This window comes from Tinamus guttatus, unplaced genomic scaffold (assembly GCF_059628265.1).
Source record: "Tinamus guttatus ecotype Peru unplaced genomic scaffold, ASM5962826v1 Tinamus_guttatus_pri_ptg000119l, whole genome shotgun sequence".
Classification (NCBI taxonomy): Eukaryota; Metazoa; Chordata; class Aves; order Tinamiformes; family Tinamidae; genus Tinamus; species Tinamus guttatus.
The window spans coordinates 2,840,179-2,857,107 of record NW_028288653.1 but is presented as its reverse complement, the minus strand read 5'-3'; the positions used below and the strand labels follow the sequence as shown (position 1 = coordinate 2,857,107).

At 39.6% G+C, this 16,929-nt stretch overlaps 1 protein-coding gene across 1 annotated transcript in view; it reads left to right on the top strand.

The window, feature by feature from the left end:
- The window catches only part of TBX20 (T-box transcription factor 20), a 32,601-nt gene extending 20,290 nt beyond the window's left edge, over positions 1-12,311 (top strand). Inside the window, exons 7-8 of the mRNA XM_088521350.1 lie at positions 8,725-8,834; positions 11,971-12,311. Coding sequence (XP_088377476.1) covers positions 8,725-8,834; positions 11,971-12,311 — 451 coding nt within the window. The remainder of the gene's footprint in view (positions 1-8,724; positions 8,835-11,970) is intronic.
- Positions 12,312-16,929: the final 4,618 nt, after the last annotated feature.

The window sequence follows — 16,929 nt, the reverse complement described above, 5'->3', positions numbered from 1 at the left end:
CTAAAGAAATTAAATTAGTCTGGAGTCAGTTACTGCACTAAACCATCCAGTAATTGGATTGCTCCTTGTAACTGATTGAAAACAGCCTCTATCTGTAACAATATAGGGAGTTTTTCTTTATAGTAGATCTGAGAGAAAAACACATCTTTTTATGACATGATGACAGAAATTGCACTTTTTTAACCTAATTGAATATGATTTTATAAATATGTGACTTTAACGATTTCAGGCTTCCCAGTCTAGATTTACGATCCCTATGTGGGAAACTTAAACTGCAAATGCCTTTAGGATTAAATCTGTTTGCATTATATGTACAGGAGTCAAAATATTACATGTAAAGGTAGTGAAGTCTGCAAAATGATACAAGAGTTAGGCAACTGCAGGCTATTGAAGTTCTTCGTTTTCTTTTGTTCCTGTCTAAACACTATAAAACACTTTTCTCATACTCAAAGCTAATTATGCAAATCTTTTAACTGTTGAAAAAATCATATGTGCTTTATTATATATCAAATTTTCTGTAGAATGTGAGGCTCCTTCTACAATCAACTCTTTCCATATATTACTTGTGGTCATCTATTTAGATTAACAGGACAGACTTTATCTAGGGCTACCATGTTTAGATAAGTTAATGATTCACCTTTTGATCTTTTTATGCAGTATTTACTTTTCTTCTACTATAAAAAGGCTCCTGTAGTGGTCATGGTAGAAAAACTGAATATTTAACAGAAATTATCAGATTGTGGAACTTGACAGACTGTGGCATTGGCTACCAGACGTCAAACACTGCAATATGGACGCTGGTCTTGAGAGTGATCTTTTTTACTGCTGATCTTTGTAAATATCATGCAGGTTTTCTAATATTAACAATTCAGAGGGATGTTTTAAGATATTGTCTTTATGTTTTTGTTTAAGGCAAAACTGACAAACCCATAAAAAAATGCCAAATTGGACCCCAACAGATTCACTCTTTATCTAGTGCTCAAATTTATCTTTTGGATTGCAGTGAAGAGTTAAACTTGAAAAAATAAATAGATAAACAAATAAAACCATAACGATTGAAATCAGGCAAACAATCTAAAGAAAAGAAGTGTGAGTCAACACAACTACTGACTCATAAAATAACGAGCCAACAAGAGTTAGCAGATCATAATCATTTTCTGAACATGGTTTTTCAATTTGATCCAGTGTACGATAAGCGAGTTCGGGGGTGGACCTGTAGCTGCTACAGAGAACTAAAGGGTTACACTGAACTGCTCAAGTCCCATAGGTGCATCTGGGAGGTGGACGTATGCTTCAAGAGGCAGTGCCCTAGGTAGTAGAAAAGTATGGTCTACATGTCCAAATATCTTTTTAAGCAGGGAAAGGAAGGAAAGGAGAAAGGGGGATGGGGGAGGCACGTAAGACAGAGCTGTAACACAGCATCCCAAATGGATTTGCATGGTAATCAGATTCTGAATTTTCCCCTGGGGAACTTCACGACTGAAATGTGGGAATATATTGTAGTGAGTTACAAGGCCGTAAATGAAATGGATGCTAATGCCTGAACATGGGTCCTGCCCTACTGAAGCAGCAGTCAGAGCCTTGTGCTTAATTATGTGTTGCCAGCACCATCAGTCCTCTCCCCAGTCCCGTTCCTGCTTGCCCCACAGAGGCTGCTTTCCTCTCCGCTCTCACTACTTCCCACTGGTCCAGAAGAACTTTTCTGAGACTTGAAACCCCTCTACCAACAGAGAGAGATATCTACTGTCTAGGACCTACTCCCATATCCATGGGCAAGTAGGGTCGCAGTTTTCGTCCACGTCAAACTCATCAACTCACCTTTTATCCCTTGCTAGTTCTCAGTCTGTAGATGTCAATAACCATGGGAGATCATCTGAAATGTTTCAGCTGGAAGAGGTCTGAGTTTAGTTAGGGAGAGCCACCAGGGGCTTGGGTGCCTAAACCTCTGTAGCTGCCGCCATTCCAGGTGCCCTGTGGTTACTCCAGCCTCCAGCTGCTGCTACTCCAAAAACTGAGGCAAATTGGCTATAGTTATGGTATCACACCTTTCGGACCCTTGTGGGAGGCTTGGGTATGTTAGGACATCTAGAACTCCCTTCCCATCTACTCTTAGACACTTGAATTATCCCCTTCAAGCCCATTTTCTCCAACTCCATTTCCTATCAGTTGGACAACCTCTCCTTTTTCCCCAGCAGAAATCCCTCCGTTCCAGCTAAAACCTCTTCAGTTCCCAAACCTTTAAGCACTCATGCCTTAGGTCATTCTTCACAGAGGCTTGATTTTCTGTTTTCTTATCCCTTGCACAAAATGGTATCAAAAGTTTTATTTTGCTAGTGTTTTCCACATGCTTCATGCAGGTGTAGTGATTGCCAAAGGGGACAGGACAATGTCACATCAGACCTACTGTTTCCAGCACAGGGGAATTTCCCAGGAACTTCTCCCAGTCCAACTTTATCTGCAGCACTATGTGAAACCACCAGTTTCCTTTGCCTGGCAATCAGAAAGAACTGTTTGTGTTCACTGAGGGCAATGGAGCCTCATGAACTTGTGTTAGCATTAAGAGTATCTCTATATCTGGGGAGAAAAAATGAGAGAAAGTTGCAGAGGAAGGGCTTTAATATGCTTTTGTAAATGTGTGCTTTTGGGCAAATAAGAAAGGAGAAATGTAACATTGACACTTTTCTCTTTCCCTGTATAATGATAGCTGGTTTCCTTTTTTTTTTTTTTTTTTTTTTTGACTTTAGAAAACTGGAGGAGATATGGAGACACATTTTGCACACTCACTCTGCTTGGTTTTTTTTTTTTCCCGCAATCTTCTAAATCTAGATCTTTTCATAATTTAATTTTGCTTTCCCTTCTTTCTTAAACTTCAGCAGGCCCTGGTTCTTCATTTCTAAAGCTGTCTCAGTCTTAATCGGTAGACTAGTGCTAGTTCTTGGATTTGGTTCATATAGTTTCAGGGCTGAACCAAGTCCCTGGTGTCAGTCTGTAATATCAACATACCCATATGAGAACAACTACATGTAGCGTATTAATCTGGGTCTGTATTTGTGCTGTGAATGTGTAAAGTAACAGCTACAAGCAACAGGAACATAAAGGCTGAGTGGTGCTGAGCAGCAGTTCTGACAGATTTGTTGTTCCCTCCTAGCTGCTGTTATGGAAATATATTTGTTCCTCTTGCTTGTTTTTTGGACTCCTTTTTAGCACTTGTGTCTTGGACAAATTAGTCATCTTTTCCTTAAAAAAAAGTTCTACTACAGTGTGACTTCCGACAAGTTTATTTTTGTGCCTTCTCAGTCCATTTATTCCATCTGTCTTCACCTCACCTCACTTCTGATGTCTTCTGTTATCTGGGCTTTCTTCCAAACATACTAACTGGCAGCTAAAAAAAAAAAAAAGGAAACCTTTGAAATACAGAACTAAAGAAGCCATTCAGGCTGCAAACTGATAATTCTTACACTTTATATCCTGTTCTGTATTTTCCTTTGTGTAGAACTGAATGGCCAAGCAAAACATGGTTGCCAGTTTTATTATTTTCCTTCTATTAATCTGTTAATCTAACATTTGCCATTCTTAAAAAGAAAATGACAAAAAAAAAAAAAACATGATACTGGGTATAGGGAAAAAATTCTGAGGATATTCTTCCATATTTGCTTATTTATCAAGTGGAAGGGCATTGAAAGGGCAAGTAGGGAAAATATTAATGGGTTGCTCATCGCTGCTCTAAAAATTGTATGCCTTGTAGTCATTCCTAATTGAGACAGTAACTCATTAGTGATATAAACACGGAGTGCCTGTCCCTGGAACCTGCTCTTTCTCACTGCAGACTGCCTGTTGCCCATTACTTTCAGAGGTGTCGATCCAGGCTTTCAGTGGAATGGATGGTTAGTGTGACATCAACTCTGTTGTCTTTGGGTCCATGGATCTAAGATGGGAAATGCCATCAGGATAGTTCTGGATTAGCTTTTCTAATGCCTTTTGGCAGAACTAAATATTCCTCCTCAGCACAAAGGGAGACGGTAGACATCCTGTCTCCCACCTCTGGGTGCTCTCACTACCAAATCCAGGAAAATCCATAGCCTCTGGTGCACGCAAGTCGTGGCCTCCATACTGATGGGCTGTTGTGCTCAGATGAGCCCTCCTCAGTGTCAGTCAGGCTCCTCAGGGGCTACAGATGATTTGAAGGAGCATCAAGGAAATGCCTGCTTCCACAGACAAAGCAGCACTGTTCTTTCGTCTTGACTGGAGATCCTGCTTAGGGTAATCGTGGACTTTACAATCTCCTTTGGGAATTTTTGTAACGTCAGGTTGACAGCAAGAAGAAGCGAGTGTCATCCCACCGGGCCTTGTTCCTCAGCTGCTTCCTAAATCAGCTCTGTGTTTTCTGTTGTCTCCCAGCTCACATCCAGTACCATGGCAAGATCTCACATTTAGTTTGTAAAGTATTAGTGAATAATTTATTAGCCATGTCAGAGTCTTCCTGTCTATATCCCCTGAAACTGCTGTGTATGTGCATGGCAGTATTACTAAACAAGGCCAAAGACTCAGTTTGCAAGAGGGAGAAAGCATCCTTTGCTGAGAGTTTTACTCTGGAATCCTTTCTTGGCAGAGACAAGACTGAACTATTCAGTCCAGGGGTTAATATCTGAGAATGGCAAGAAGCTGTCTGAGTACCCTAAAGCTTACTGAATGATATAATCCACCAATCTTTCACTTCCTTGGATTCTCCATCCCAGACTTACAGGTTTCTTTCTTGCAGGAAGGAGAGAAGCACTTTCTTTGTAGCTTTATTAAAAGCAGAGGTTTATTAAAAGGGTTGGGCTCAAGGTTTCCTTCTGTCGTAATGCAGGGCACGGGGATCAACCTATGGTCTCTTCCTCATGTTTATCCTGCCTCAGCATCTTCTCTTAGCCAATAACTGCTTAGGTTTTTCCTCTCCATTTGGCAAATGATTCCTTCTTCCCTGTCTCAGACAGCTTTAGCCCCAAACTTGCTATTTTTGCAGCCTGTCATCTGCTGCTATTATTCGGTTGTACATATAACACAGCTTAATCATAGTAATAAATTATGCCTGTGCATGTGTGTTTTTTTCCCCTCTGGGTATTTACAAGATAACAGTGAGTTGAAAGCAGTCTGAAAGGCTGAAAATGGTTGGAAGACCACACAAAAGAATTTGACAGAAAGAAAACATATTTCTTCTAGCCAGCTGACCACTTTTGATCTCTCAAAACAAAGTTTATTGCTAAATTGTTGCTAATAGAAGGCACTGTAGATTTCTAAGGAGCATTGAGAAGTAAAAATCATTATGTCCAAGTATTAGATAACAAGTGTCTGATCACAGCCTGGGTAACAGAAGTTGCACTTTGAGTAAATTTCTCTTTCAGCCATTTTAGTATGAATTGGGTCTGAAGAAATTAAAGGAAAGCTTTAAAATATCCGTCAAATCCTATTTTTGTTCCTGGTTTTCATTTTTATATATATATATATTTAATTATCTACAGAATTATTTGAAACATGGTTAGATATGAGTGGTCTTGCTATAAGTTGTATCAACTTGGTGAAGGTGTTTTGTATCAAGATCTATAAAGCCACAATTTATTATTATTATTATTATTATTGTTATAATATTTGAGGGTATTGATATCACTATATTCTGGGTATCCTAATTAGATCACACTTATAGAAACAGAATTTTCAGTAGGATTTTGACCCTTAAGTCCTTTTGGCTCAGGTTGAGAAAAGGGTTTAGGCAGAAACCTACATTCCAGGTTGCTGGTTTTATTCCCACATTTTAAACTACTACCTCAGATTGACTAGATTTCAGCGGCACTTAAATCTTCTTGTTAAAGTTCTACTTTGTCCTACTGGCCTGCTTTGGAGCAAGTCCTGAGGCACTTCCATCTTCAAAGGGTGCAGGATGTTGACTGAGCTCCTCTTTCCCACCTAAGCCTACGTGTTTCCACAGCCTCGATTAGTTGCAAACCTGTCTTCTTCAAGATCTCCGGGTGGGCTTCTCTCAGTGTGAAATACTTGCACCCCGGGCTGAGGCCACCACTGCATTTCTTTGAGACACAGAGGGAAGTGCAGGTTACCCTTTGCTTCCCTGGCTAGATCATTGCCCAGGGTCAGGAAGACCTCAGTTCAGACTAGAGCTCCTGCTTTGCTAGATGGAAGGAACAGTAACTAGTGGCAGGACTCAGACTTAAAGCTTAATATGTGGGGGAAATACACCACTTCTGCCTTATCTTTGCTTCCTTTTGGCATGCTGAGGTGGTGTTCTGCTCAGTCTTTTGTGTTTTGCAGGTCTGTTTGGAGGTATCTATGCAGCCCATGTATGTAGAAAGCAAATTATCCACCTGAAGGCCATAGATATTGCTGTGGAAACCAGGTGCCTAAATCCTGGGGTGAATCTGAGTGCTTTGCATGCATGATGTGAATCACAGCCTCAACCTCTAAAATGAAAAATTAGTAGGTGTGTTGTGATAATACATTAAACCACCAACCATCATCAGATTATATAAGCACATACAGTTCTGAATTATAAATCCCGGCCTCACAAAACTCTTCTGAAATGGGTTGCTTTCCCTGATCTGAATTTCCTCTTTCAAACTGCTCTCTATGCCACAAAAAGCTTTGCTTCTTGAGCCGTGTGAAACTAATCTTCTAATATCTTTAGCATTCTACCTGAAAAATGGCAATATTAAAAATAAATAAATAAACCTACCGCATAATTTCCTATTTTCAAACATTTCAGATTCAGGGTTCACTAAAAAGTCATCTCCTCTCTTTAAAATAAGACAACCATATAGAATAACAGGGTTCTCTGTCTAGCATACAAACCCATCTGGAAAGAATTTAGTCTACAATAATTGTGTTTGATTTAGTTTTAAATCTCTGTAGGTAATCCAAATGTGAATTTATTAGGGTGAGTTTATCCCCAATCCTCTTTGGGATCCAGTGAGGTTAGAGATGAATTTGGACCGCTGCACTGGAACTGGAGCCTGCACTGTTTCTGTTTCTGTTCCATCAGGATATTATTATGTGCTGTAACGTCTGTCATTATAAGCAGACTTTTATAAGCAGACCTAAGGTAGAAATAAGGTCAATAGAGACAATATAGACAATCACTTGAATCCCATCTATTTTTCAGACCTTTAAATATTAGTAGTTCTTTGGCAATGAGTGTGTTTATAGACTGGTATCTAAATCTCTTAGACAACAGTGGTCTAATTCATTATTCTGTACTCATATGAGACAGTCTTTTTAGTTAAGTTCTTTGCATTTCACATTGTGCTTCCAAAAAAAAAAAAGTTTCAAGAGGCATTCAATGCATAATGTAAACAATGCCATCTGTCTTTTTCTTTGTAAAATCTTCTTCAAGATAGCCCCGATATGCCTACTGTTTTCAATCACTTAAAAGGCAGTAATTCAATTATATCATCCTCTATGTAGGAACTGCCATTGCTTTCAGTCCACTTCCAATCCTGACACAAGTAAATCACTTTGATAAGATCCCCTTTTTATTTACTTTTTTTTTCGAGGAGACTAGCATAAGTAATGATGCCAGTGATAGACGAAGGACAAAATGACTATAATGGGCTTTTTGTAGGAAAGGAAAACATGTGCCCCTGTGATTTATTCTGTTACTTGGAAAACGTTTTTTTTTTTTTTTTTTTTTCCTTGGAATTTCTGCAGCAGCCATATTCTCATAGTGAAAGGCATTTAGCAAATACAACTAGCCAAACAGAGAGTTCAAACAAGCCTTGCACTGGGCAGCAGATTTAGACAGCTATCTCTACCTATATTTGTTAAATGGGAACAAAAGGTCAAAGCCATTTTGGAAATATGCCTAGGTCAGATTCATCTTTGGTATAATGCCACCTACTTACATGGAAACATGCTAAGAATATATATGGTTGGATCTTCCTTACAAACTGCTATGGCTTATCATGTAGATATGGCTTTCTTCTATTTAAAAATTGTTTGGGTGACTTCATAGGGCTTTATGCCCCTGGGGAGGTATGGGTCTGGCAGACACTTTTAACCTCTCAGAATAGATACTGCACAAGATCTGTAGTATCTGTAGACTTCCTGTTCTGAATTGGCCTAAGCCCTGATGTCTAGAGAGTATGTTTAGAGGTGAACTGTCTCTGGATCCATTTATCTCTTGCCCTTCATTTCAGAGGAATGGGAGGGTGCCAGATGGGGTGGCCACATGTGACACAAAAGCTGGCTCAAGGGGAGTTCTCCTTTTGAACTCAGACTGGCCACCAGGCACAAGTACTTGGCAGGTATAGGTTTTATGCTTGCATCTTTAAATCTGTGAGGATTTCTGGTCTCACATTTGCTTCCTGAAACCCTATTTACAAAATGCAGTTAGAAGTTCATTCTAAGTTGTCTGCTAAAGAGATAGTACCAGGTACAGAAGTGATTTGCAGTGATAAAACATCACAGGCCAAGTTTGGCAACATGCTGTGAGGTAAGCTGTTTAATAAATGATGTTGAAGAAAGAATTTATGTGAGAAAATGACTATCAGGACAGGAAGAAGGCACCCTATTCAATAGCTTTAGCTTAACAAATCATTTACCTATTGGAGGATCCAAATTGCCAGTGCCTCCTTTAGGTCAGTCATTGAGTGATCATCTGGCTTACGTTCTGAAGCAGACAGGAGGTTGTTTAGGAAGTTATTGACATGATATCTTGTTTTATTTTTTTTTCCACAGAGAAAGTGTGGAGAGCCTTATCCAGAAGCATTCCTATGCCCGATCCCCTATTCGAACCTATGGAGGAGAAGATGATCTAGGAGATGAGAATCAGGCAACACAAAGCAGAGGTAGGAAAATCTTATTTTAACATCTCTCAAGTTATACCTTAGAAAAGGAGGACCACAGCCAGCACTGTGGTACTCTGAAACATTCCTCTGTCCTCTTGCATAAGGCGCTGTAACAGTGAAAGGTACGCGTTCCCATATGGCCCTTCTGCACATCGGATATGCCCATGGCACTGGAGCAGGTGGCTCGTTCAGGAGGCACCTCTGCTTATCCAGCCTTTGCCAGGAGGCAACGATTCTCTCCACTTCTTCTGCAAGCTGGCTGAAAAACAGGCAACTTCATTACTCTGCTGCTCAGCACAAACTAAAACATTCCCCATCCCTTGGCAGGGGTTACTAGCCGGTGTTTAGCACGGTATGGGAATTACCATGTGGATGTAGCTTTTTTTGCCTTCTCAGTCTTCTACCAGCAGAGGACATAGTTCTAATCACCTTCAAGTAGCCTATGATTACCATGATTTACAGAAAGAAAAATTCAGAGCAGCTTTGAAAACTAATCTTTATTTTCTTTATCTTATAGTTCTCTTTATGTCCAGAAGAAGTCATCCATAGTTGGGTATTTCAGCCCAACTGATTTAGTTTTGTCTGCTTTAGCAGTCACAAAACTAATGACAATGCGGAGCTTGATCTCCATGGGGATGCTTGCAGGACAGGCTGCATCTACCATAATTTGCCAGTGGGAAGATCCCATCCTGTGGGATCGCCGACTAGCATGAACTTGTGTTGCACTATACTGTGCGTGGTGACTTCATGACCTGTCTGATATGCAACAGCCACTTGAGGTAAAACAGTTCTATCTGCCTTCCGACTGGCAGTGCCCTTGTCTTGTCCTCTAGCTTCATGCAGCGTGGCTAAGATAAGAGCATTATTTCTGGTCATAAGCAATTTGGACCCGTGCAGGGAAAACACACTTATTTTTAACCATGACTTGCTTTTCAACAAAGTGTGATTAGTTGGACTTGTTCATACATGCCTATTTTGAGACTAATTCCTTAACCTGTAGAGTTTCTGGAGCAACTCCTTAGCTGGTACAATGCCACTTTTTCAAACACTTCTGGAGGATTACTTCACATCATCTTAGATCCTTGGCCAGTTATTGTTGGAGACAATGTCAAATTTCCCCTTTCCAAACATGCTCAGACCAAGGCACCTGACCTCTGTGTAGACAAAGAGAGTTTATCACTGCTAATTATTTCTAAATACTTCAACATCCATTCAGGGTGTTCTCAACTCAGCCATTTTCAGCCACCTAAAGATAGGACTGGCTAGCCTTCAGTAGGGTATCTATCACAGGAAGTCTGCTTCCAAGGGGATTAAAAGTAGGAAATATATATATTAATTTAAAACTCCTGTAAGTAATTGAGCCAAATGAAAACTTGTAGACAAATCCAGGTTTGCATCCAGCTTTCCTTATAGTGCTATAATAGTCAGATATTTCTGGATTTGTAAAAGATTTTGCTGCTAGTGTGATAATATTCTTACAGTTTGGCTCTCTATCCTAATTTACCAGCAGCCAGATTTGGTTCAGGAGTAGGGTCAGAATTTTGCTCAAGTCCTTATCTACTGCTGAACTGACTCCATTTCTACTTTCTGTTACTAAGGCATTTCACCTAGATCATTAAGCAGAGGAGGAACTAGCCTTCATCACTTTCTGTTTTGAAGAATCTCTCCCTGAAGACATGTATAATTTTTTTTGTCACAATTTGTATTTCTGTTTCTATTGTTATTTGCTTGTTTTGTTTTGAGAAGCTGGTTGTAGTTAATTAACACATCATTCTGATAAGTCTTCCTTCACATATAGGTGTTTGGATATGCTTTGATTTCTCAGGTTGGATGAATCTATCTTCTCAAATTAGATCTATGAAATTAGTACCTCTAATGATAATTACAAATGTCATTGTGAATATTTTAAAATATTGTCTTAAAATTATACTTTGACAGATACTGCTGCAAGTAAATTTGTTCCCTAAAGCAAGAAATATTTTTCACAATGGAAATGGTAGGGCAAGAAAGAAAATAGAGATGGGACATGACTTGTTATTTAATTATGCTAAAAATAAAGTAGTCATTACGCCTAAAAATCAGAAATCTTTTGGTAAGCAGATGCATAGAAGAACTGCAGGCAGCATCTGCATCAGATTATTTGAAAATGGCCATGTATAATTATTAAAACAAATTATTCATTAGTTTTCCCAAAAGCATACTGTCAAAATAAAATAAATTATTACTAATTATTTAAGTAAAACCTTTTTGCTTTTTTTTCCCTAATTCTGAAGTCTTCAGAGAAAATGTATTTTAAATAATGGAAGATCTGTGAAAGAGGAATTTTTGTAACTTCTCCAATTAAAAATGCTACCAAAGCAGCCCCTGATTAGATTGAGTACATATTTAACTTGGGGGCGTGTTTCTCATATTTCAGTACATTTCACTTAAAAAACAGTGAAACAGGTTCATTATTACTGTTGTTTATGAGAGTACTGTACACAGATGAAAAAATGACAGTGTTCTGGCATTTTAGAGGTTTTGTATTTTAAATTTTGGAAAAACTTATTTCCGTGAGAAGATGGAGTGCTACCAGGATTCTACAGGGAAAAAAAAAAAAAAAGCAAGCCCTTGCGTTACAAATGACATTTTTAACCTTTTTGACAAAATTTCGTTTTAGAAAAACTTATTCAATTCTACTGAAAATTTGATGTAAAAATCTACAAGCCTGCCATCAAAAATGGGATGTAATGCAATGAAATTCTATGTCAGAGTAGATCCCTGAGTGGTTCATACCAGCACTGAGGTGGAATTTATGCATCTATTCACAAACTGACAATTTTTTAGAACGAAACTATACAGTGATTTTACTATGTAACATCAGCATGCAAAGCTGGTCAAGCCACTGCAACCAGTATCTTAAAGAATAAATTTGTCTAAGATACAGGGATAAAAGAAAGCAACTGGCAAATAATAATTAAAAAAAAAAAAAGAAGAAAAAAGATGATGTAAGGAGATAAATGTATTTGGGAAGTATTTGCACTGGTGACTTGTCATAAAAATCAGCCTTATTGTAAAAGACTTCTTGCTTTTTGCTGTTTGAAAATCTTTGTGTGTGGCAGTGCATATGTGAGGCATTTTTTCTCTTTGCTTGCAGGATCAGCTTTTACAACATCCGATAACCTATCCCTCAGTTCCTGGGTATCCTCCTCAACCAGTTTTCCTGGATTTCAGCATCCGCAGTCTTTGAGCGCCTTGGGTACCAGCACTGCGTCCATAGCTACGCCCATTCCTCATCCCATCCAAGGATCTCTGCCTCCATACAGCCGCTTGGGAATGCCTCTTACCCCTTCAGCTATTGCCAGCTCCATGCAAGGTAGTGGCCCCACTTTCCCCTCCTTCCACATGCCAAGGTACCACCATTATTTTCAGCAGGGCCCTTATGCAGCTATCCAGGGACTGCGTCACTCCTCCGCGGTGATGACGCCGTTTGTATGACTGACCTAAGACAAGAGAAACACGAGATTTTAAGCTTTCAAGTTTGGCATGAAAAATACGAGGGACCTCCGTGAAAGGCCCATGGCAAGAAAGTGCCAAACTCATAGCAAACCAGCTAATAAAATGCGCTATGGATATAGATTCCTCCGTGGAGGGATCTCCAGAAGAGGGCATGCGGCGTGGAGCTGCTCACAGATCTATGTGTGACACAGCTGACACGGATCCCAGAGTTCCCAGGATTTTTAATGGCATGCAGGTTGCTCCAAAGGTGCATTATGCACTGTGGAAGGAGATGATGCTTATGCAGCAGTGTACAAATTAACTGTGTATAGGTCTTTGTTTTTTCATGTGCTAAAAGATTTCTGAAAAAGGCAATACACTTATTCATCTTCATCTCTTCTTCTGACTAATGAGCATCAATACAGAACAAATGTATTGCTGTAGCTTTGAGCATGTGTTAGGCTATCTCAGCATACATTTGCTGGGAAAGGGACAAGATGGAGAAGGCCACTGTCCTTTTTAAAAGACTGGCTTATATTCACCAAGAGCAGTATTTCATAGTTGCTACTATAATCCCCAAAAGGAAGTTATTAACGGGGCTTTTTTTCTTTTTGTTTTGTTTTTGTTTTGGTTTTCTTCACAAAACTCTATCTGCTCCAGAAAGAACTCTGTACAGGACTGTAGCTGTAATGACGTATTCTATTTCTGAGTCTATAAATAAGCCTATCCCATATTCTAAGAGGAGCAATTTAACAGTCTGTTAGGCATAATGAAGGAAAGTACTGATTTTGAAAAATCTGCTACTTAAACTTAGGAATCCAAAAGTAATCAAATCCTTAAATCAAAGCTTTTATTTTCAGCTGCACTTGCCACCGAAGACCTCTGTCCAGCTGCAAATACCAAGATAACAGAATTTCAGATTATTATTTTTCTCCATAGATTTAAGCAACAAATTGATGAAAGATAACTTCCTGAATATCTTCCTGTTTCTTCCAATTTTCAGAACTTTGCTTGTAATTTGAGTCCTTTTCTGAGTCAGTAATTAGGAATTCGTTTTAATCAAAGTACAGTCATCATTTTCTAGTATTTGTTGTCTGATGCAACAGCGGGACCGTGCTTAGCGTCATCAGAAAAAAAAATGACCTCTGCAGAGAGCTAGCAGGAATGCTTTACACCATTGAAAAGAGCACCAGTGTGATGCTGGTTTTGGCACAGCAGGAGCTGGGATTTCACTGTAAATAAGAAGTCAATACAGAGTTGCTGTGTATAGCTGCATCCAAGTTATAGAAAAGGCTTTAATGACCTCAGTGCTCATGCTCTACACATACTAAAAAACAGGCAATACAATCTCATATAGTAAAGATCTGTGTAGAGATAGAACGCAGAACAGTTATCAGACTTCTTTGGCACCGCTTTTTACCAATGTCTGGTAAAATCCCTGATAGCATCCCGAAAATCATGTGGTAGCAGGGAGAATGCAAGACACTGAGCCACCTAGCTACCATCCCAGCAAAGTGAAAGGCGAGCCACACATATACCCATACTGCACGCCCAGCCATGCATCGCTATGACATCCTCCTGGTGTTTTCCCGAATTCCCGTGTTAGGCCAGTAGATGCATCCCATGGATAAAGGCTATCTCTGAATGAAACTGAAACTGGCCATTTTGACCGTCTCAGTCGCCTGCAATATTTGCCTAATTCACATTTACTCGCTGTTGGATAGAAATAACGGCAACAACGAAACTTAAGGCAGTTTGCAATTCCTGGGATCTCTGGGTAGACGAAGATAAGCAATGAGACCCTTCACAGTTTCTGGATCCAGAGCAAATAAATAGTTCCATATAATGAGCCAGATGAGCTGGTGAGGATTCCATATAGTGAGCCAGTTTGTATAATGAGCCAAGCTCTGCAGCACTCAAATGGCTTAGAATTACACACTGAATTTGGCTTGATGTATCGAACCATTAGATTTTGCTCCAGGCAATCACATCATGAGAAAAATGCATGGTGCAAATGGCACTTCCTGTGTCTGCTCAGGACCTGTTATAATATGAAAGCAGGTCTTCAGGAAATCAGATGATATTGGTCCCACAAGAAAATATGTCTCCATACACCTGGATGATACCTACATAAATAAGAATTTTAGGGATGATATGAAAGGAAATTTTAATCCCTCTCTTTCAGCTGCTTGGCTTCCATAAGAGATATGTGTAGCTATGTGTATGTATATGTAGATCCCATGATGACTTTCACTAAAACGTATGAGAAATTCTATTTTGTTTATTGCATCTGCTTCCTTCTGCAGAGCCATTAAGTTACCTGGAGCTGCAGGAGATGCAGTTAGGTTCAGAATTCAAGCTGGTGGCTTCAATATTGATACTTATATCAAAAAGCCATCAAGTAAGTAGGCAGCTTTCAGGCAACTCAGAAACGTGTGCAACAGGCACATTGATGTAGGTAAGTTTTAGAAGTTATGTAAAACCTGCTCATGAAGTGTCCTACCCTTCCTTCATGAAGCATGTCCAAATAAAGTGTATGATCTCTAGCTCTTTTCTGGACATTATCCTCTAAATATCAGTATTTGGCACAAATTTCTCTGATGCTGTTTCAGATAAAATTATGCTGGCTTTTTCTGAAACAATGAAACTGGATTTGACATTATCATTTGCAAGAATATTAAATGAAAGACAAATGTTCTTCACTAGAAATGAAATACGATGCATATCTAAAGCAAATACAGCTGTAGACTCTCCCTGTGTAAAAACACAAGAGGGCCAACTTCTCATCCAAATTCCCTGTGATGAGATTCATATGATAGTCCACCAAGGACAGGGCTCTGCAAAGCCTTATGGCAAGACTTTTAAACTCAAGGGAATGGAAATCCACGGGCTGATTTTGCTGGCCAGATCAAGTCCCTGTTTTGTTCTGTGGCCTGTGCTGCTCCTCCGCGGTGTCCTTTGCATCAGAAACCCACTGGGTTTCTCTCTGCTGCAGAATCACAGGCAGGTCCCAGGCAGAGCCAGTGTCAGGGGAATGAGGACAGCTTTGGGGAACTTTCCCTAGGAATAAGGTTAATAGGTGTGTCCTGTTCTCCACTCACAATCCAGTCTCCAAAACCAATTATACAGTGTTTCACTGGAAGGAATCAAATGCACACAAACCACAGAGCATGGGCCAGAAAAGTTGTGCCGCCTTGGGGAATTTCTGCTCCCTGTCCCTCTCAGCTTCCTGTGGGCAGTGAGCAGAATGTGGGTGATTCCAGGGATAAAATTCCTGCCCTGCTGAAACCAGTGGTAAATTTCCTATCTGTAATGGGGAGAGGATTTCATTCAACTTTCTTGAATGAAGTCTGTATGGATGGTGGCTCTAGAGATACTGGCAAGCTCTACAGGAAGGACCACAGACCGATGCTGCGCCTTTAGTATTGATTTCACAATTGGAAGAAAAGGAATGTAAAATTGTTATTAATGACTTAAAGAGTAAAATCCCTTTGCCTAAAACAATCTGTACTATTTTGACAATAACTCAGTAATTTATTTAAGGAGTTGCAGTGCTGCTTGTCATAATTATATCACTTTCAGTACAGAACATCTGTTGCTGGTGGATGGTCTAGGAATGCCAAATATAATCTTGAGTTTATTTTCCAATATAATTCACATTTTATATCCCATGTGAAGTGCTCTTCACCTTTATGAGCTTTCTTGGCTCAGTAAGCTGGTGCTGTTTTGTGTTGTTTTTTTAAGAAGGGTGGAGAGAACATGCCCGAATATGCTTTTCAAAGAGAATGATAAGATTATCCTGCAAACTGTTATGAGTGCATTTGGGTGTTTTCTGGATTACTCTTTTATCCACAGATAGTCAACAGCCTCAGGTCTTTTCCCAACAAAAGCATCCCAGAGACTAACAGAACTGACTTAGATGCATCTGTCTGATTTTTTTTTTCTATTTTTGGAGCCCTGAGAGAAGGTAGACATCTAAAAAATAAATTTGGCTGTTTGATTTTCAGTATTACTTTGTAGGTGTGAGGGTCTTTCCAAGGTACAAATTCAGTTCCACTGGTTCCAGAGGTACTCTTCTGGGTATGAGCCGACAAGCAAGCACAGAGCACATGGATAGCCGTGCAGCATTAAGGAGTGCTTTTCTAGTGAGAATGCTTCTTTACAGGTTCAAGGATAATTGTGTAATAGCAGTACAGCCTGCGAATAGGAAATGTTCCCCCCCAAAAAATTGTGTGGTGGCTCCTCTTTATGCATGTGTGTTTATTACACAGAAATAGCAATATCCGTGAAAAGTCAGGCAACTTTCCAAAACTGGTGCTTAATGCAAATTGTGCTAACTTACCCGTAGACAGAAAACCAATAGCGAGATCAATGTAACACGTACAACCCATTAGCTGGAAGGCAGATGTGTCCCCTGTGCTTATGCTGATCATCTGCAGAGGGATGGCATTAACTCATGGCAAGATTATTTTTGGTTTTGGTGAGTTCTTGCTATCCATGTTCCTAACAGAGCCTTTTCTGCTACATAAGATTTTTTTTTTCTAGTAACCATGTACTTGCTGGCCAGAGGATTTATAACTACTCTGTGACAAACTGTCCTTGAATATAGTCGCTAGTT